Source organism: Chelonoidis abingdonii, chromosome 9 (assembly GCF_003597395.2).
Source record: "Chelonoidis abingdonii isolate Lonesome George chromosome 9, CheloAbing_2.0, whole genome shotgun sequence".
Taxonomy (NCBI): domain Eukaryota; kingdom Metazoa; phylum Chordata; order Testudines; family Testudinidae; genus Chelonoidis; species Chelonoidis abingdonii.
In genome coordinates this window covers 51,376,092-51,399,201 of record NC_133777.1, presented here as the reverse complement: position 1 = coordinate 51,399,201, position 23,110 = coordinate 51,376,092, and the positions used below count along the sequence as shown (strand labels likewise).

The window sequence follows — 23,110 nt, the reverse complement described above, 5'->3', positions numbered from 1 at the left end:
CTTTAGTCTCTCTGCTTCCTTGGGAAAAGTATTCAAGGTCCATTATGACCTTTGTTTGTACTATCTGATTGAAATAAAGACTTCCGGTACTGGAGACTTCACTATAACTAATATGATCCCACAATTGTTTTAATCTTTTATTTTTTGATTGAAAGCCTTGTTTGATAGCCCACTTGATAGCACTGAAGTCAAGTGGGAGCAGAGTTAGAACAATGCAAAATGCTTTAGATTAGAAAATCCCACCCTAGGAGTGAAATCGTGGTAAATGAGATTGGTATAATGAGGTCCCCAGTGGACTTCACAGTGTCTTCTGCTCTTCTCCAGTTAAAAGTGACTCTTCTCTTTCACCCAAGACACTGGGGCAGATTCTCAGGCTAACTATGGCTGGTTTGTGCCACTCCAGAGGTCTGGGTTACCTACAATTTTTAGACAAAAGTGCGTAACAACAGTGGGCATATGGATAAGATCATATAAAATAATTCCTATTAAGGGTACAATTATTTGTCACATATGCTCAAATACTAATGAAAATTTTATTTGCTTTGCCCATTTATTAGCTATGTTCATGATGAGAGCGTCAAGGCAAAGTATTTGCATAAGCAAACATGAGCATCAAACTGCAGTTTTGTTTTTTAACTGAACTGGCCGACTTGGCTCCTCAAAGCACTGCAGTTCTTAAACAATAATGACAACTCTGGCTGCCTATTAAATCTAAAAAGAATCAACTTTTCAACATGAAAATTCAGTCACACAGTAACTCAGGATGTTTTCAGAACACACGTTGTATCCTTCAGACTTTCCTAATATAACATCCCGAGAACTCGGATGCTGCATTCATTAGCTCTCAGGACACTAATGCTCATCTGTGTCCATTCTTCTTGTAAGTTCTTTTGGCAGAGGGTTTTTCCCGGCTGTTTTACTACCTCTTCTTTCCAACTCTTTTAAACTAAGCTGTAAAGCCAGTCAAAATTTTGCCTGTACAATGCCTAGTACAAGGCAATCCTAGCCCAACACAGGGGCTTGTAGGTGCTGCTGTGCTGCTGCAATACAAATATTCATTTTTCTTAATTTTTAAAAATGGCTTTTTAACTAAACAAACAAAAATTCAGAAAAAGGTTTGTCCTGAGTCAGGACAGCACCTCTGTACACTTTACTGATGCATCTGAATGCCAGAGCTGATTACTCCTTATCTCTTCAGATTACCATCTTCGGCACACAAGATAGAAAGTCCTTAGGCCACCTGCAGCCATGTTCTGTCTCAGATGCTCTTCTTTATCCTTTACCCCAGTGGTCCCCAACCTTTTTGTGGCCAGTAGCACATTCATGTTTTCAGAAGAGTGTGGCGGGTGCCAACAATTTTTCAAGGCTTATTTTGTATTTGTACATTAAATACGAAAAACATCATATTAAATATACACATATAAGATAAAAGGTAATTTTACATGTAAAAGTATTAATTAAATATTCGGCAAAAACTCTTTCACGTTACCATGTGAATTTGCTCTTTTTATTCTACCTGCAAAAAAATTAAGGAGTTTTTACAAAATAAATATCAAACATTTGTCCTTCTGCAGAGGTGGATGTGTGTGTGTGGGTCCATTCTGCAGAGGTGAGAGAGAGAGAGAGAGAGAGATTGTGTGTGTGTGGTGTGTGTCAGTCATCAGTTCTGGCAATGGAGGACTGAGAACACTGGTGCCCGCAGCCTGCAGCCCCAGAGTTCTCTGTCCCCAGTAGGCGCGGGGCCGCGGCTTCTCTCTGGCTTCAAGAAGCCGGAGAGAGGCTGCGGCCCCGTGCCTGCCAGAGAGAGAACGCTGGCACCTGCAGCCCTGGAGTTCTCTGTGCCTGACAGGCGTAGGGCTGCAGCTTCTCTCCAAGCCAGAGAGAAGCCGTAGCCCCGCACCTGCCGGGGACAGAAAGCACCGGCACCTGCAGCCTGCAGCCCCGTGCCTGCCAGGGACCGAGAACATCAGCGCCCGCTGCCTGCAGCCCCGGAGTTCTCTGTCCCCAGCAGGCACGGGGTCATGGCTTCTCTCTCCTGCTGGGCACTAGGCTGGCACACAAATGCCCCAGCGAGCGCCATGGTGCCCATGGGCACCGCATTTGGAGACCACTACTTTACCCTGTTTTGTGATTAGCATAGATTTCCCAGTGGAATGAGATCCCACACTTTAAAAGCCTGCTGTGCTCTGACAAAGCTAACGTCCTATCAACTGACAGTGATATGTGCTATTAAGTCACTAAGAAATAAAGTGATCGTGCTAGGCATGCAACTAACTGGTTGCATAACACTGTTGAACGCAACAGCACTAGCAAAGGGTAATATTTTCAAAACTGCCTGAGTGACTTTAGGCTCCTAAGTCTAATTTTCAAAAGTGACATAGGCATTTCAGAATTTTAAATCTCATTAAAAGTCAATGAGACTCAGACTACTAATTATTTTTTTTAAAAGGAGCTTAGGGACAGATTTTCCAAACTTATTTAGGAAACTAGTAGTATTTTCAAAACCACTGAAGTAGATTAGGCACCTAACTAGCACACATTTCAATGAGAGTTAGGGTCAGATTTTCAAAAGGTATTTAGGTGTCTATGGGATTTTCAAAGCCCCCTACATGGTTCTTAACTCCCATTGAGATTATGGTGGTAGTTAGGTGCCTGACCTGCTTAGGGGTGTTGAAAATCCCATAAATACCTAAATATCTTTGAAAAATCTGGTCTAACATTCACATTTGCAGTTTGGATCTTCCAAGTTCAAGTCCAAATTTGCATGTTTGTTCTTCTATAGAAACGTTTCCATACCCCATTGCATCATGCACAAAAACCAGACTTTAAATACTGAATTTTTCAGTTCCAAAACAGCTTACCTTACAATCAGTGTAAGAAACACAGACTGGCTGCATTATTCAAGGAAAATTAGATTGGTGCAGAATAAAGTTCTCTTCTTTCCCTTCTGCCCCCTGGATCAATCACATCCACTATAGCTGTTGGTTGCAAAACAGTTCCAACTTCAAGTAGATGATTTTCAAGCTCAGACTCTGCCTGAAGATGAATTTTTCTGGGAAGCTTGAGCAAAAGCCCTGTAGCCATTTTAAACTTAAGGGGAAGTGAAAAAAGAGAGAGGGGGAGGGGAAAAATAAAAAGTCCAACCATGCTTACTGCAGACAGGTCAACAGAAAAAAATAGCTCTTGGGCATAAACCCAATTCCATACCTTCCTCACAAGTTTATAAAACTAATTTAAGGCTGTAGATTGGTTTAAGATGCTTATGCAGCTTTAAAGCCTTCCATCAGTGTAACTGTAAACTAGCTCCAAAACACAATTTGGGGAGGAAGCTAAATGCCTTGGAAGTTGGTCAAGAACAGAAGACACTCATGCTGTCTTATACATTGAACGTATTGTACCAGTACATGCATGCTCAGGCATGAAAATACATATTCAATCTACAACACAAACACGCCTTTGAATGAGTAGTACCTATTATGCGTACGGGTGCATGTGAATGATAATCACATCACATTGAATGTTTGAAGTTTCATGTTAAGAATCTCACCCATTACAAGATTATTTTTTGGGGGAGGGCATGGAGTGTGCATGAATTTACCCCTAGAAAGCGCAGGCCACTGGCTAAGGCCCTGATTCAACAAGATATTTTAAAACAGATGTTTAAAGCATAGCACATGCTTAAGTGCTTTGCTGAATTAGTAAATACAAACCGAAACCATTATGTGCTAGAAGTGTAAAGTGTGTGTGTCCTATTCTAGATATAGAACCGTACTGCATATTAAGCAGGGGAGGTCGTTGTTGGACTTATCAGATGAAGGTGTGTATCTCTTTAAAGAGTTGGAGAGGCATGGAGTGATTTTTACAGCAGCCACAGGTCAGGTCAGCATCCCTCCCCATCAGGTGACCAGAAGAGAGGGGGTACTATATAGGTCCATGCTGGGTAAGAAAAGCCTGCTTCTACCTGGGCCAGGCAGAACAGCATCCACTATCCCACCCATGGAAGTGGAAAATACCAGATTGTCAGGATGTGCTGTGGGCATTACACTAGTTGCTCCTTTCTCAAGGAGGCTGGGAAGGAATTTTCCCCTCACCGCCAGATTGGCCAAGGAAAAGTGGGGGTTATTTCACCTTCCCTAGAGAGTATTCAGGGGAGCTTAATTGGGGCAAACATTAAATGGGAGTTAGGCTGTGATGTCACAACTCATTATGTAAAGGTGAGGCAGATGTCCTGTGCAGGTACTGCACAGGGAAGGGATACAGCACTCAGATAAAATGGGTTGATAAAGGATTTAAAGGAAGTAGTCATTAAAGGAACAGACATAGGGGTTGGGACTCCTGCTGCCACGGCAGGGAGCCAAACCCTCCTCCTTTAATACTCTCTCCCCAACTCTCATTCAAGGGAGGGGATGGTGAGGTCCCAACAGCAGGTTGGCAGGAGTCCACAGGTTAAGGAGAAGCTGAGAGAATCACTCCCCCCCCCCCCCCGCGGACAATAATGGAATTACTTTCACTGTACACATCTGCTGGATACTCCCAGACAGTTAAGAATAAAGTTGTGGCCTAACAAGCCACATCAAGTGCCTCAGGTACTTCTGGCATAGTACCTTCAAAATTGCATCAAATTCCAGTTGTTTGGATTAATTCAGCCAAAAGAAATTTCATAAAAGAGAATTCCTGTAATGATTCTCACACTCTCATTCCCTTGTTTTGTTTGCTTTCTTTACTTCATTCCAGAACAATTGCATCACACAATACTTGCTCCATCCTAGACAAGAGTGTTCCACTAAAACCAAAATTGATGATCTGACTTTTAAAGGAACTAGAGTGTCAAAATGTATTCCTCTTCTAGATGTTTTATGACTCCAGCACGTATGACTGTTAAAAATAACTCAGACAAATTATAATACGAAGTAAAATGGTTTTTTTCTTTCAATCTTACAACAATCTTTAGCAAAACAAGATCAGTTAAAGTTTTTGATGAAAGTGATTTATTATACCATGCACCATTGATTTTGTTTATGAATATGGTACTTAGTTTTATTTAAACATCTGTTATATAGCTCCAGAGTAGAAAAGTGGACTAGTTTCATTTCTCAATAGTTTACAGAACAACTAGCATGGATTGTGAACATGACTATTTGTCAAATAAAGAATGCTCTTATTCTAGCTTTTCAAACCACAAAATCCTATTCTTATTACTCAACACCCTACCTTGTGACATACCTGTAAACCTACAGAAGAACAATGAAAAAGCAAATTCTGTCTACTTAACTACATATATACTTTTAACTGGTAAAGGAAACTATCCAATAATAATGGATTATAATACTGTAGGCACAGGTGGAACTGGAATACTGTGCAGTACTAATGATAGCTAAGATGTATAGTGCACCATATTTTTCTGTATAATGTAATAGAAGATAACATTTTTTATAAGTAAATGGAAAGATACTTTGTATTTTGAATCATGCATAATGGCTGAGGGAAGAATAGTCTTCAGGATTTTAATTGAGTGGTTTGGTTTACACAAACAGAAAACGTGAGCCATGCATAACAAATATTTTGCACATAAGTACATAATCTTGAAATTACTGATTTTTTTGAAGTCTGCAAAAGTGCTGTAGTCAAGAGACATGAAAGCACTAAACAAGATGTTAAACATATAAAAAGATGTTTGGTCATCAATTTTAAATTGATCTTTATTATTTGCATTAAGGAGTTCATTTTCAAAACAATGGCAGGGATGCACACTTAAATCCCCATGCATTGTTTTGAAAGTTGGCCCTAAACATTATTTGTTGACACATTCCAGTTTTTACAGGTCACTCTGTATTTGTCTAGTGTCAACTGATGAAGATACTGAACATGTGTAACCTTGCACGTTCATTTAAAAAGATGAACATTAGTGCTCTTGAAAGCTGCCAGATTAAGCAGCACTCAAAATCCTTTATTTGCCCACAGAGCAGGATGGACAATAGCAAAGCAAGCTTCCCCTCCCACTGCCTCCTACTATTTGCACCTCGCTCCGGTTCTATAGGGATTTCTAGGGATGAGAGTGCAGCTTAGTCTTTACTGCCCCTTTACGTTTTTGGCCCTTCTGCCCAAGACAGCAGCAAGGATGTCAATTGAGATGTAAACACCAGGCTACAGGGAATGTGACTGAAGCCACCAACTCATTTCACATATGGTGCCAACAAAACAATTTGAACAAATGGTATCTGTGTATCAGATTTTTACACACCTGCGGTTCAAAACAGTCATTCAACGTTACTGTACAACTTTTACACCCCAGTAATAACATTTAATACGAACTGCAGGAACACAAGGAATGGGTCTGCAACATTGCAAGTCAACTCTTCTCCTCCATACACTTGTCAGCTATAGGGAATGTCCTGAACAGGGGTTCAAAAGTTAACGGTTTTCTCTTCATCACCTGAGGGCTTTTGTGCATTCAGTTTGAAACTGTTTATAACATCATTAAACTGGTCTGTAATTAAGGCTCAAAAATAGCAAGATCTCCACAAATGGTAGGCTAGCAAAATGTTCCATCCTAGTATTTTCAATGTTGCTATACTAAGGAAGAACTTCAACAAGTTTACAAAAATGGACGGATTTCATTTAAACACTTGAAGACAATTTTCTTTTTAAAAGAAGAGAGACAGATCTGGTTAGAGGCCAGCTCCTCCAAGACACTGACAGCAAACAATCAGAACATATAAAAAGTTGGTCTGATTTGTATATTCAAATACTCATTGTAGTAGTAAGTGTAACAGGAATACAGAACATGCAATAATATGAGAAACTTGCCTAGTAAATTCAAGTATAAGGCAAGAGGTGCAAGTATGAAATTTACTGCTTGTACTATGCATGCTAGAAACATTTTAAAACACAACTGAAATAATTCTGTAGCTCATTCCAGGTTTCTCTAATAAGCATAAGGACTTGTTGCATATTTGAACTTAACATGTTTTGCTAGTTAAACAAACACACACGTCTTTCAATATATATCTAGCCAAGATTTTCAAGTTACATGATATATGTTGATCTTATTCTGTTTAGGCGTAACACTGGACAATTTCTTTATAAAGGAAATGTTTATTGAAAGCAAAATATCTTTAACCAAGTTTCAGTTAAGCCAACAGAAAAAAATAATTGTGAAACACCACCCCTCTCCCTGACAATATTCTAACCTTTTTTACATGAATAGGACTGAAATAGAAGAGTCCTATCCAATTCTAAATAAATATGCCAGCTGAATGGAAGGTTACTGAAAGCTGACACTTTAAATTGCTACTGCAATTCTCACTGCTTTATTGCAAAGGAAAGGAAAACATCTTTGAGAGAGAGAGATATTTAATGACTTTTGTTTGAATTCTTGTTTTCTGTTGCTCTCAAAATGGTAATGTTTAGATCAAACGGACATTCTGATGATTGAAAAGCTTGTGAAAGAAGATTATAAACAAACCTAAACAGAATGAGAACAAAGCAAGAAAAATCCATTAGGTCCACTAACAGCATACATCATGAAGTGAAATAACAGTGGTACCCAACAAGCTTTTCATAGTCAAAATGTCAGAGACAATGCTAAGTGAATAACACTGACTGCTTCCTGAGCTCTCTCGTGGATACATATGCATACAGAATTCACAGCAGCATGTTTCTGGAAGTGTGTTATATGGTTTATTTAAAAAAAAATTTTTGTGGAACCAACTTCCTCACAGGCTCGGTGGGCTTTAGGCTTCTCTGATGAATGGCTAAACATTTGTTTTCCTTTCTAAGAATACTGTAATGTAAACATTGCAATATATAGATTATATTCATGAAAAAAGTTGTTCCCTTGGATGCTTTTCTAAAATCCAAACATTATCCTAGTTTAGACCCCAAACACGGAGAAGAATAGGACTTCATAAAAAACAAATTTTAGAACATAAGCAACAGAATATCTGCTAGATGTTTGTGGGACTCTTGTGGTGAACTCCATCCTCTTTAGCAGCTGCTTGTCATTTCTTGAGAAGTTGTGGCCAGAAGAAAAACAAAAAGATTAAACAACAGAACTTGTTTGGACATTTCCTTCTGCATTAAGGGGAATTTGATAATATAAAACAGCTGTTCAAAATAAATACAACCGTTATGTTTTGCACTGTAATTAAAGTAGTCAGAAAGATCAAATGATTATTTGTTTTCTATTTTAAGTATATATATACACACACACACACACACACACACATTTTCTTTTTAGCTATCCCATTTTTATGCTGCCTTTAAAGAAACAGCAACATGAAAGCTCTTGCTGTGTTCCATTCTATATCCTCTCAGCTGTAACACAAATAACGGCTGATTTATTCATGACAATACTATGAAAGCCAGTTTTGTGCATCAGACTGAAATTGAAAAATGATGTCTTTTCATGTTGTGGGGCTGTGCTATAAAAATGTATAACTATGTTCAGTAATAATATACAAGTTCAGAAATGAGACAATGGTAGACTGAAAGAGAAAGGACTTTTCAGGCACTTCAGAAGAACAACTGGCAGCTCAGCTGTTTAACTGATTGAAAGAGATTAATTTTTAAGTGCTCTATACAGTTGCATGAACACAGGAGTAAACAGAACGGTTTGGCCTCTGATACAAAACAATATTTTTGAAACAAAGTGCTGAAGTTTGGAAATCTGTCCTGCATATTTCCAAATGCCACTATTTAACATTCAGTTTTAAAGGATTTACAAAATAGAAGTGTATTTGAAGTTTACCCACTCAATAAGCTTTGGTCACGATTCCAAGAGAGAGCGTAAGTCAATGAATTCTCTCAACTATCTTCTTCGTCATCACTGATAAGGTCCCTTTTGTCTAGGCTGGTCTCCCGTTCACGCAGGAAGTCCTCACGAATGGCTTCAAGTTCAGTTAGCTCCAAGCGCACTTTCTCCAGGTGGTAGGTCCTCCGGTTCCTGATCTGACGCAGCGGGAAAGGATTCAGATCGCCAAAAGCAATGTTGATCAGCTTCCTGAAAGATTACCTAGCATTAGACGACCACCACTGGATCTATGGCTTTTAATGACAGTTTTAAACTTCACTCACTTTAGTGCTTTATACATGATGTGAAATGAATCTCTGGCATAGCCCTCCCCATGTACCTGCTGTGTCTTAGATGAAATGCTGAAATTTCAAGGTAGCTTTGGAAAAGAAGCAGTTTTAAGATGACCACTTTAGTTACAGAATGTCCCCTTAAATGCTGGCCAGACCACAGAAGCAGCTGCCAAGTCTACACTGTACTATGGCTTTATGGACCTTGAAACATTGTGAGCAGGAGGTGTAACCAAGCTTTCATTAACAAGAGTTTCATCAACCAGGGTGGTTACTGAATATTTACTTCCTAAATATTCTCTCTTTCAGATCTTCTGCTTTCGTTCTGCTGAAATTAATTCAATACTACTGCCTTGAGAAATCTGACATTAGGTTACCATACAAGTTCAAATGCACTGCACTTTCAAAATAAATGGGACACAACAACAGTTGCATTCTGCATTTCGTGGCTGCTTCAGAACGTACCGCATCAGTTTCCTTATAAAAAAAAATTGTCTCATACTATTTAGCCCAGTCCTGTAGGAGAATAAGCACTATTGCTGATTTGCAACTGTAATCAAACAGATCTTTAATGATTATATCTGAAGTTCTCTTTTTCCCCTTAATAGCTCATTCAAACACCTGATTAATTTCAGTAACAATTGGGATTGATTTGTTAGCTTCTCTAAAGGTGGTCTGCAGTTTACACATTGAAAGGCTGGGATCTTCCTACATTCATATTATATAAGCCTCAGAGGTCTTACAGGTTAAAACAATAATTTCCTTGTTTCTATGCACACAAACATCAGTAGCCTCTCACTAAATATATACTCTAAAATTGGTCATCTGAGGTACAATTTTTATCATAATGAGACAATTAGATATACAACTCTTATTTCCCTACACATTATTCTGAAGTTGCACCAATGCACATACACCTCTACCCCGATATAACGCCACCTGATATAACACGAATTCGGATATAATGAGGTAAAGCAGTGCTCCGGAGGTGTGGGCCTGTGCACTCTGGTGGATCAAAGCAAGTTTGATATAACGCGGTTTCACCTATAAAGTGGTAAGATTTTTTGGCTCCCAAGGACAGCGTTATATCAAGGTAGAGGTGTATGGGTTGGGACTTTTCCAGTTAGGCAGCTTCAACTTCAGAAATGTGTTAGTGCCAATTAATTATTCTAGCCTATTGAAAATGTCCAGGAATCACATAACTGAATGTTTATCTTTCCTGTACTACGAATAGGATGACGTGTGTTTTTCCACAAGAGTGGACTCACATGTATAACAGTCATTTTTCTACATTTTTTTTTTATCACTTAGCTTTACAAATTCAAAAATATTTTTGAAAAGTAAATTGTTTGTGAAATGGTGAACTTAAGAGGCTAGAAGGGCATGAATCATACAGTCTACTTTACAAAGACTGATTTTAAGTTAATTCAGCTTAAATCCACAAGGTGGCACTGTACTATTATAACATTTTCATACAAGTGTCAATTTTAAAGTCAAATACACAGTGGGATTTAAAAACCAGAACATAGTGCCTATGTATTACGAAGCTTTTGTACACTGACACGTGCCTTAAACCACCAGAGAATGTCAGTCTGCCATCCCTAAGATAAAAGGAATATAATTTTAAAAAAGTAAATAGTTGGGGCCCCAAGTTTTACAGACTTCAGCCAACCTGGTTTAGTAAACATGCCTTGGTAATACAAAAAGGTTTCTGTGGGAGCTGCAGTAATCCAATTTTAAAAATCAATATGAATTCCATCAGTAGGTAAAAAGAGAAGGTCCAGCTTTACAAGCCTTGTAAGCCTCAAGACTGACATTATCTCAAAGAAAAAAGCACCACTGTTTAAATTATTGAGAGACAACAATTCAGTCTCCACACATCAGTTTCTGGTAGTGTTGTTGTGGGAAGTCGTTTTAATTCAAAGGAGATTATAGGTTAAAAATTCCTGGAATACTCCAAAGGCTCAGGTTTAGTAAGCACTATTTACCTTTCTGTTGCTTTGTGTGTTTAAAAACATTTCCACTCACCGCCCCAAACTCACACACACTTTTCTTCACTTGCAGGTTGGGAGTCATGATCATTATTTTCCTTTGGCCAAGAACGAAACACAACTCTCTGCAATCATTCTTTAAATCATTATCATCAAAGGGGTGGGGTGAGGGAGTCAATGCTGAGGTACACAAACCATTGTGTACCAACCCCTCAGAGCCACTTCATTCTGGGGAGCCAAAGTCAAACTTCCCTCTCTTATGTCCATGTATTAGTAGTACACAATATAACCTTGATTCAATAGGACATGTCCGTACCTCTTAACAATTTATAATCTAAGCATAAAACTAAGGGCAGGGACTATCTTTGTGTGTGTTTCTACAGCACCTAGTACAATGGGACTCTGAGTGTTACTGTAATACAAATATCAATAAGAGTAAATCCCAACACTACATAGTAAATATAGTAATATGGGGTTAAAGTGCCAAATTGCTTAGAAGATGATGCTTTTATCATTTTATCAGCAGCTACTTTTTTGCTTTTGTATTCTGAATGGAGGAGTCTTTCACATACACATTTTAAGGAAGAGGATAGAACAAAAATTAAACCAGTGACTAGAAATCTCACTAGGCAGTCTTCTGAACAGATGTCATTCATCTAGGTGAAGTGTCTCATTTGTGCCCCAACACAAAATACTGTTGATATTAAAAATGTTTTTAAAGTACTTACCTAGCATCAAGAATGGTGCGAGTGAAGTATCGGAGGTACTTGAATATGGACATTGAATCTTGCAGTTTTAAGATCTCCTCTTCTTTGTATTTAAAAAGAGCCAGGGCAAAACGGAAAATGACCTGGACATTCAAAATATTATATTATATACACACACACACACACACTCTACATTCTCAATACACTTTTATAATAAAACTGATTTTTAGAAATGTTGTGGCCTTTCTGCATTAGTGTGTGCTGTTTAGCACAATGGCAGCTTTCTGCAGGGGAAACGTGATGTTCAAACATTTTTTCCCAGGTACAATAATAATTTGGGCACCATCAAAACTAATGCCCAAAGGTTTCTGAGCTCTTTACAAAAACTAGTTTGTAAAGCAAAGACAATATGGCCTAATAAACCACCAAAGCTGTTTCAGAGTTGAAATAAAAAAAATGTTCTGCATCATATTAAAAAACAGTAATCGGCTTTTCAGTGCCTGGGACCTCACAATCTTGTCTTGTGGGGTATTTGAACACTTGGGAATATATGTTACAGGGAACTGCAAGCCAATTCAACTTTTGCCAACAGCTGCTCAGTCAGTCACTGGTAGGAGTGACAACACTCTAGACACACTCTCCATGATGGAATGGGTTCAGAAGGCCTAGCACTTTGCAACTCTGTACAGGTGTATCTTATCCCAGTACTGTGGTCTTTTGAAAGTTATTTTAACCAAACACATACACACACACACAAAATAATAATAATAATAAAAATAAAATAAAAGCCACATTGTAAACTGTAATGTTTACTTAAGAGAAGGCTATGGCACTGAACTTACTACTCTTGCCTATTTCTCCCACCTCTCTCTCCTCCCCCTTCCCCTATTTGCTTAAGTGCTGTGTTCCTGTTGCATCTAAGTGTCTGAGAAGAATAAAACCTTTTAAATAAAACTGTCAGTTTTATTCAGTTACCATTTCATATGTAACTTTCTGCTGAGGTACATTTATAGGCAGCTGTTTGTTGTCTCTCTTTAATGCTGCAATTTTTAATTAATGGGTCAGGTGCCCAGAACACTAGATGGGTGTCTACAGAAATAATATTAAATTTTTTGTTGTAGGGTGACAGGAAAACAAATGCTACCTCCCTACTCTCAACCAAGTCTTGCACTTTCCTATACCTCTATTTTAGAATATTTGTAACCCAGGAAATACTGGTTAGATATCTGCTTATTTCTCAAAAAGGGCTTTGATGCATTTAAAGTGTTATGAGAGGGAACGATCTAAATACTTGGTTTTATTCTGCTTATTGAAAGTTGTGAAAAGTTTCCAAGTCCCAAAATTTAGACTTAAAATGGAAGAATTTGTTGGCTGGAAAAGCTGTTTTGTAAATTTCCTCCTCACTCCATTTTTTGATCAGCTCTTAGAACTAACATACTCTTGCAAAATACAACCATCCCCTATCTTGAATTTCTCAACACCACAGTGTCTTGTTACAACATCTGATATGAACTGAAAAACATCTAGCTCATTCAGCTCACCTTTGATCCCTCGTATAGGAAAGAGTCCCATATTTTAAAGAGGATGTCACTGACCACGCTGTCCACAAATACCACCAGAAACCAGTTGAAAGTTATGAGTGAGTAGTCAAGTTTGTATTGTTCAAAGTGAGCATGCAATCGTGGCAGTTTCTCACTCATTAGATCCTTGAACACTCGCTGGTCAACCTAAAGAGGACAGACATGCTATTACTGCTGCTAAGCACTTACATAGCTCTGTACGTGTTTCAAAGCACACCACTTTTTATTAGACATTTATACTGTAGTAATACTTAGAAGTCTCAGTCAGGTCTGGGTCCCCGTTGTACAAGGTACTTACATATACTAACCAATCTATTCTCACAATAGCCCCATTGTTGGAGGCAAGTATTATTACTTCCATTTTACCCAATTTCTAAGTAGCAGCTTTCAAAGTCAGGATTAGATTGAAACCATATTTCAGCAGCAGTTTTCAAGACTGTTTTATTTTGCATACCTGAGAGCCTAGCAGAGTTTTAGTATAATAGTCACGAGGCATGAAAACTTCCACTATTGTAACCAGACACCAAAAAGCATCTTCCTGTTCCAAGTAGAGAAGTGCAATTGCTACCAATCTAAAAAAATAAAAAAAATAAAAACACCAAAAAGACAGTTTTGAAAACAAGCCCACTAAAACACAAATCAAATCTGTTAAAATTAAGTTTTAAAATAAAACTACCTTACTTTTTGTTCATCAAGGAATAATGGACTGATAATAGACTACATTAACCAATTTGCTAAATACATTTAAAATTATTAAAATAGTTTGAACAGGAGGCATGTCTTGGGCATCAGTATTTGTCTTCAGCTAAATAAGTGGACCAATTAAGGCAGAAGGAAGCCATTCTGTCAGTGGCTTGGCCAAATTAAAGTAATGGGAATCTGCTGGTTCCAAGGCCATTGCTGTGGTTCCTAATCCGCACACCTCCTTTAATGGCAGAGTTGAAAATAAAGATCCTCCTACACTTTATACACAAACAAAGTCCTGTGCATTATTTAAATAGCCTTCTGTAACAGAATTAAAGGAGTTAACGTTTCTTACAACTATTGTTTTATGTACAACACTGCCAACTTGAAATTTACCATAATTTTAAAAATGAACTAAAAGTAATTCTAAGGGCTATGCATGCCTGAGATCCCATGCCAATATTTATGGATTTATGATCACAAGTTACTTAAAAAAAATTCTCCCTCTTTTTGCTGTGTGCTTCACATAAATAATCAGAAAAAACTGACTGACTATATAAGGGAAACAGTGACAATGATTACACATAGTTTGGCAGCAAACTCACAAAATAAATTAACAGAAAAAAGATAAAATCAATATTTCTCACCAATCTCTTCCAAGTTATAGTCATTGTAGGTCTTAGTTGAGAAATTAGGCTAAAAAAATTTCAAATTGAAGCATGATTTTAAGTTGTTATTTATCTCTGATTTCCAAGTTATTTAGTGAGCTTTCCAAAAGTATCTAGTATCTGAAGTGAAATTACTGTGCAGCTTTTCAAGGTATTTTGTAATATACTAAGGCTCACTCCTGCAAGCTGCTTTGTCACAGGAGAACCTTTGTGCCCGCAGAGAGCCCCACTGAAGTCAATGGAGCACAATGCACATGCAGGGATTGGCCCACACAATGCATCTTGTAGGTTTGGAGACTTAGAAGTTTATTTGCCAAAAGCTATGGGAAAAAAAATATTGATTATATTTTGTTGTATAACGTGATAACAGTCTCTCTTTTATGGTAACAGAGAGAACTGAATTTCATTTTTGCCTTTTGTGAAGAAGCTGGGATGGCCACCGAATCAGAAAAAACACACAATTAAGGAGTGAACTGTTTGAGGAAAAATTCCCCTAGGGCTCTACTATAAAGCATGCTAAGTGAAAGAGCTTTCAAGACTGTAACAGCAAGTGAGGCATATTCAGGGCTTCCAAAATAGAAATTGGTTGGGCTGTGTAGTTTGAAAAATAAAATAAAAATACTGATGTGTCTGTTTTACTTTTCCATTTCATGAAAACCGTAACATGATCAAAGGACATTTAGCTGCATTTCTGGTCTTCCTGTTTGCACAGTCAAGGGGAGCGATGAAAACCAAAGTTACATTAAGTGCACATAATATCAGACTTGACTTTTCCTTTTCAAGTCAGATTATCTTAATATAACATCACCTGCTTGTCGAAACTTCTGAATGTGGAAACACTAACTGCTTAGGACATCATAGAACTTTGACAGCTTCTCAGATTTTGCAAGGTGGAGGAAACTACAGCGAGGGCATAGATACTAACTTTTCCTTAAGTTTTGTGAATCTGCTGAAGTCTGACAATTAACGTTCAAAAACAGCAAAAACATTTTATAATTATTTTAATGTTAGGTCACACTAGTCTGAAATTCTAATTCAGCCATGAGGTTTCTTGCATTGTCTCCTTAATCACCTCGTGTTGGCCAAGAGCATGATGGCTCTGATCCAAAATAGCCATTCCTTTTGTGATATCCAAGGATAGTTCATTTTTGGCCACAGTACAATTACTTTCAGGACCTAAGTTTTTCTAAGCACAGGTGACTGATAAGCAATCAAAAAGGATGACTTTTGTTCTGTGTGCCCTCTACCTTTGTGTGAAATCCTATAGACCTTGTTTAGGCTCCCAATTCTTTGACAAGTCCAGTGGCAAAGTTGTTTAACTAGTTATCTTTCATTTATCTAGCACAGTCCGCAAAACTAATACACTTCATTCCCCAACTCCACTTTTTGCTAGGTTCTTACATCAGCAACTATCTCTTTACTTTTTAAGCATTCCAAACCAACAGATTCCTGGGCTCTCTTGATTTAGGCACTTTGTTTTTTAAATCTAAAAAAGGTAAATTATACATAATTCTCTCTAATTTATGAGAATTTCATTTCATTTCATTACAAAATATGATTTTATATAATTTTATAAATTATAGAATTTATGAAAATTTCTGTGTCACACAGTGTTATTAGATTCACCTACATATGAACTAGGTGATTGCAATTCCCCACCCCCCCCTCCTCCCCAAGCCAGTCTCCCTTACCACCAGTTTCCTGCAATCCTTTATTTTATTTTATTTCTGGGTCATATTCTCTTAGTTAAAAAAAGTAGAAGTATCTGTTGCATAGTGAAGACTAAACAGAATGTTCTTGCCCTAGCTGAGGCCTATGCGAAAATATTTTGGAAATATTTTGCACACATTAAGGCACAAGATTAATTTACTACAAATTCCTCCCAGAAAGGAATCCTTTTGGAATTGTCTACATTATTATTTTTTTTTGTTTGTTTTTCCTTTATGCACACGTAGCTTCACCAGCTTCATCTGGTATAGATTTCAAACAGGACAAAGCTGTACCAGGCAAGTCACTTTACACCAATGAAGTAAACATACTAAACTCCATAGGTGTTCGCCAGTGTAATTACATCAGTGAAAAAAGTGCAGACAACTCCTTCTTTTACAGAGGCCTTTTATGGATCCTGAATATTCTTCTGTACTTAAGTTAGGAATGCTACAAACTCTTGAAAAGTTTTTTAGAATGGAAACACCAGGGTCAGGATTTCCTCACTAGATTTATTAGCATAAGACGCACTAGGGCAAATGATAGGGTCTGTGGCCCTTTACTCCTGGGGAAATTCTGTGCCAAAAAATTAAAAATTCTAAGACCAATATTTTAAAATTCTGCAATATTCTGCATGTTTTTTGTCAAAATAATGCAATATAATCCAGCTAGTTTCAATTACTTTGGTAATTTATTTAAACTACAATACAATGGATGGAGAATGGGAGTGTGGGGCATTGGAGGAAATCATCAGTCCCCCCCCCGGTCTAATAGTAATGTAGCTAGTATTGACCCTTTACTTCTAATTATTAGTCAAAAAAATATATGCAGCCATATGCTCAGTGTTATATCATAGGCAACTGAAAAGCAAGTGAGCGCCAGGGACTCAAACTCAATCTATACTGGCTATTGACCATCTCCAAAAAGGTCAGTAGCAAACAGTTCATGGAGCACATTTTGACAGGAATTTTTTTCAGTCCAAAAATTTAGACCAATTCTAATCACTAAAGCACCACAAGCATTTATACAGCCATACTGTCCTTTACAAAAAGACTACTTTACATCACTCTGGCAATGTAAAGGAGCCTTAAAATTTTTTACATCTGTTTTATACTCCTGGGGGAATTCACTAAGAACAATGGGAACAACTAACTAAGCAGGCAGGCTGCTACATTCTCCTCTGCCAGAGGGAACGGACCCTGCCATACACCTACCTCTTCAGAAATATCCCAATGTCCTGCCCCCTCCACGTCGAGCATGCTGCAATAGCGAGTGAGAAGGGACAGAGGGCTTGGCTACACTGGAGAGTTGCAGCGCTAGTGGTGGGTTTACAGTGCTGCAACTTACTTACTGTCCACACTTGCAAGGCACATACAGCGCTGCATCTCCCTGGCTGCAGCGCTGGCTGTACTCCTGCTCTGCCTGGGGTATAACCTGATTGCAGAGCTGGTGATGCAGCGCTGCTCCGCCAGTGTGGCCACCAAAAGCAATGTAATTGGCCTCCAGATGTATTCGGAGGTATCCCAGAATGCCTGTTCAGCCACTCCTAACAGTGCTGTAAATGCTGCAAATGTGGCCACACTGCAGCGCTGGTAGCTGTCAGTGTGGCCACACTGCAGCACTTTCCCTACACAGCTGTATGAAGACAGCTGTAACTCCCAGCGCTGTACAGCTGCAAGTGTAGCCATACCCAGAGTGTGTCTCTCTCTCACACTCACACACACGACTACCCAGCCCCCTCCTCCCCCTCAGGCAGTGATTTACATCTCTATTGGCTGCTGTGGGTGTCCAAACCAACCTGTCTCCACTCCCAGGGAGTGGGTGCATGATCACTTGTGCAGCTTCCCTTTACTTCCCTGTCAGAAGTCATTTTTCTGTGGGTAAGCAAAGAAATCTGCGGGAGCAATTAATTCTGTGCACGCAATATGACATAGAATTCCCCCAGGAGTAGCCCTTCTAGTGCTTAACGTTTTTAACCATCAGTCAGAGTTTTCATTTTTTTATATTTTAAGCTAAAGACAGACATAAAAGCAACATAACACTTCAATTCAATTAAACACCACATTAATTGTACAAGTTTCCCTCCAATCCTACCTCTCCCAGAAAAAACTGTATTTTACAGATTTCTGTCAGTCTATGCTTATGGCCCAAGTATAGATTTCTCTCCTCATTAAAAAAGCCAACAAATAAAAGCACTTGATCAAGTTCTCAACTCCTCTGAATAGAAAAAAACCTGTTATCATCTAGTACGTCTTTGAAAGATGAACAAGTATGCCACAATATGGCCCTTAGATGAACTTGTTTTTCATATTATAGAAGGGAGAGCTAAGCCTCTTACTTTTCAGGAAATTCTTTAACAATTTTATGATCACCGTCTTAAAATGGCACTTTTAAACATTATTTTGACTGACCTTTTTCCTGCAAATTCTTCCTGTTAAATAATTCAACTATTTGATACATATACTCCCAAACTGTTACCAAGGTTTGAGACAGCTTCCAAATTAGCAAATCAGCAAGATGAGGAATATCTCTAGTGAAGTCAACCATAAAGAAGTTCATCTTCCTGAGGCACAGTGCTATCCTTACTGTACAAGTCTACTAAATTTTTCACTATACAGCTCTCTTATTTATCAGATTTGAAATATAAATACCTGTTGAGACCTTGGCAATATCCTATATCAGGATTTCTCCATGAAAATGCCAGAAGGACATTTCTTAGTTTCTGGATCCCTTCAGAAGTTGGAGAAGAGTAATGCTTGTTGTTTGGCAAAGTTCGCAGGAGATCCAGCTCTATTTGTTTGGATGCAGGATTCTGTTTTTCAAGGGCATTCTGAAGCAAGGTTTGGAAATATCTAGGATCAGTGCTGTCCTTGCATTTTTTAATGTGGAGATTGATGCACCACTTCCACATCTTGGAACGATGTTCATGTGGGATTCCAGAGCGGATAAGAGTCTTCAGTTCTGGACAGCATATCATCTCCCTGTTCATTGTGCTTGCAAAATAGTTTTCCCATTTTACTCCTGTGGAAATCTCCTGGTTTTCAGTGAGAGAAATGGATTTCAGATCTAAGGCTCGCACCTTTGCTACTAATTTCTCTTCCTCATCATCTTCTGGGACTGTCTGAAACCCATAAATATCATGTTCACTGTAAGAAAAAAAAAAAAGAATATGATTTCTACAAAAAGTTTGCAGTCTGGTATGTTCTAAAGAAATTCCAAATACTTATTCTTCAGTTACTTTGGCAATAGTTTATACAGCAATATCCTTAAAACCATGCCAGAGCTTTCATACTATTTTAATAAAAGTGTTAAAGTTCCCTATTCAGCTTATTACAAAATATATTTTACTTTTTGAATAATTCTGTATTCAAAGGCTGCATCCAAATTTGGAATTAATGTTACGTAAGTCACTGCAAGGAGTTTAAGGACATAGAATTACGGGACAACCACGATGCATTAATATCTGGAATAGTTAAACGTATTGGATAATTTTGCCGACATTTAATTATTTAATATAATTGAAACAAAGTATTGTGCTTACAAGGCCTGTTATGTGATTTCACTGATATAGTTATGCTATTATTCATGGAAAGAAAGTAAACTAGAAATTTAAAAAAAAATTACCACTATCAATTTTCATATGCAAATATCTTTGGCCCAGCAATACACATCAGTCAAGATGCCTAGGGTATAAGTGTACTGTTCAGAGGGTAAATGGAAGATTAGAAAATATTGTATATTCATTCTCCTGAAGTACTTTTAGGATACTTAAGACTTTACAATATATATGAAGTTTCATATCTGAAATCCATTCTCCGCCCATGCCTCCCTCCAAATACAGACTGGATTCCCTCAAAATAATTAATTAGCCTAAGGTTTACCTGACAAGAAAAGGTTTAAAGAAAGCTTGTTCTGGTTGCTCACTGCTGTCCACTTTCAAAGCATCTTCAAGCAACCGAGTAATGACATCATGAGCAGGGCTCTGTTCCTCAGAGCAAACAGGATTCTTCATTTCTTGAAGCAAGATCAAGTATTTACTTTCTATCTGACAAAGTTTGGCTTCCAGGCTAGCACACTGTAGAGAATAACATGCCAAATTACTGTACTAATTTGAAACACAAATACACTAAGGATTTCTAAACATCTGGTTTAAAATTCACACAGCCTAAAGATCAAAAGGATAGAAATCTATAACCTGAAAATAGTCCATTTTCCTTTCCTATTTTTCCATGCCCAGAATGCACAAAATAACAAACATTTGAACAAACATTCTGAAATGGATTTTATTATACTGTTTATGATGGTAAATAATATAATTAAATGCTGCATACTCAGACTGGAACGGATCTTTACAGTCACAACTTACTGGCAGAGAGGGGAGAGGGGGTGTATTATTTTGGGCTGAGTTGTCATATGCCGAGTATCAGCACAAAGGTAATTTTTTGGGGGGCGGGGGGCTGTGCGGGGAGGAGGGCACTTTGAACAAAATCCATTCAGCCACTGATGTGTGATGTGAGTGGTAGCACCAATCTTTTACACTCTTACAATTAAAATACAACTGACATTTTAAAAATGTCAGATTGTGTGTGCGTTAGTCCTCAAATTTTGATAGATATTGGTTATATATATTCAAAATTATAAAATGTTTCAAAATTCCTTGCTTTCACTCTCCACATATAGACTCCTCCAGAGTCCAGCAATTATGATCCTGCACCTCCATGCCAAAAACCTAGCCCCACTCATACTTATATCATCCAGACCTGGCTACAATTTCATGGAATCCACATATAAAACATACAAAAACGCACTCAACGTCTGGGCATGTCCTGCTCAAATAGTATAGTCACATACATAAACATACCTAATTAGCCCCAATCAAACAATAACTTGACCACATTCGTTCAAATATCCTACTCATCTGTACACAACTGTGCTCTAAATCTAAATCTGACACAGGCTACAAAAAAAATTTATTCACTCTTCCCACTCACTAAACTTACTGTATTCAATGTGACATATTTATTGTACTGTTGTACATGACAATACAGTCTCATCCTTAACTGCATTTCCGGACTTGTGTGTACTGAAAAAGCAAAATGTTGCAATCTTAATGTATGAAATATTCTGTGCTCATAAATTAACACTGCAGTTTTTAATTCACTGGTAATGTCAAGTCATACAAATCTCTGAGAAATCATTCATGCAGCAAGATTAAATAGATTGTAACAAGCACAGTGGCATTCATCAGAGAGACGCCATATAAAACATATCTAAACAGTTCCATTTCTACTGTGAAGAGGAGTTTCTTGGGCAGATTTACAAATGAAATTGCAACACAATGGAATATAAACAGTGTGTGTGGGGGGAATAAGTCACGCCCACATTACCATGTGTCACTCTTCTAGAAAACTGAAAAATAAAATTTAAAAAAAAAAGAGACAATGGATTTAAGGAGCCGTGCAGTTCTGAGTGCTGAAAGGATCATTTTCACTGTTTAAACATTTCTCCAATATCTATTTTAGACATTTTCAAACAAGTGGAACCCTTCAAGTACAGCAAAGCTGGGTTAATCTGACCTTTGCATTCAAGTCTCTTTCCCTTGTTTCTGCATTTCTTCGTAGAGCAGAAAGTTCCAAAATCTCCTTATTTAAAAATTTATTCTGGGTTTTGTAACCCTGAAGATTGTCCTGTTAATAAAAATAAAAATTGAAGTTTATCATCTATAGATATTGACGTTTAAACTTCTACTTGACAACATACAGTAGAATATAGGATAAGCAGTCACTATTAGATCTTGACCTGACCTGAAGAAAAGCTCTGTGTAGTTGGAAAGCTTGTATCTCTCACCAACAGAAGCTGGTCCAATAAAAAGATACTACCTCACCCATCTTGTCTCACTATTAGATCTTGTCAGTTAAATATCACTACCAAACTAGATAATATATTATTTTCTAGCCTTGCACAAAAAAAGCCAAAAACTTACATTGCTAGTACAAATCTCCAGGAATAGGTTCAATCAATTGGTACTCTCTCACTTCAACCTGTCTAAACCCTGACCTCTAGAGCTTGAAGTTATGAGCTAAGTGAGAGAAAGATGGTACCTTCCAAACAAACAATCATCTCTTGCTACTCCCACGTCTTCAGCATTCCTCATCTGCTACATCCACTTCTGTCAGTAGATAAAATACTATTTGCTTATTCATTTCTGTAGTTTAATCCTTTACTATCCAGAATTCCTTATGCTCTGATGTAGGAAGTTGCGGATGAAATGACAAAAAGGGATTTTCCCTTTGAAAGTTTTATTTAAATAGGAAAACAATCATATTCCAAATTGTTTTGGAATAGAGTAATTATCCAATGGCAAGCAAGCTTAAATGGTAGTTTATCAAAAATACAAATTTTGTTTGAACCCAAACTCCGATATCCTATAAAACTGTGAAAGGAGTTAAGGGAGAAAGTAGGGCACTAGCAATAGGGCCAGCACTATTCATTTTGACTTTATTGCCGGTCTACTCCTCCTTTTACGTCTAAGTGACCTTTCCACCATTTTACATTGGTCTTTTATTTCCCCCTGTATTCCTTTTGCTCTCATTTATATACACCATCTGTTCTTTGTTTCTGACTCCTCCCTTACATCCTTGTTTTCTCTCTACCCTCTATTTTTCCCCCCTGTATTCCTTATTACATCTTAT

The 23,110-nt window shown here is 37.8% G+C and overlaps 1 protein-coding gene across 1 annotated transcript in view; it reads right to left on the bottom strand.

Moving 5' to 3' along the window:
* Window positions 1-8,704: 8,704 nt before the first annotated feature.
* TBC1D2B (TBC1 domain family member 2B) overlaps window positions 8,705-23,110 on the bottom strand; it is a 67,052-nt gene continuing 52,646 nt past the window's right edge. The window contains exons 7-13 of the mRNA XM_032763068.2: window positions 21,995-22,105; window positions 20,300-20,493; window positions 19,070-19,564; window positions 13,814-13,931; window positions 13,321-13,506; window positions 11,801-11,922; window positions 8,705-9,001 (exon numbers count right to left, since the gene is read on the bottom strand). Of these exons, the coding sequence (XP_032618959.1) occupies window positions 8,806-9,001; window positions 11,801-11,922; window positions 13,321-13,506; window positions 13,814-13,931; window positions 19,070-19,564; window positions 20,300-20,493; window positions 21,995-22,105 (1,422 nt within the window). The 3' untranslated portion in view covers window positions 8,705-8,805. The remainder of the gene's footprint in view (window positions 9,002-11,800; window positions 11,923-13,320; window positions 13,507-13,813; window positions 13,932-19,069; window positions 19,565-20,299; window positions 20,494-21,994; window positions 22,106-23,110) is intronic.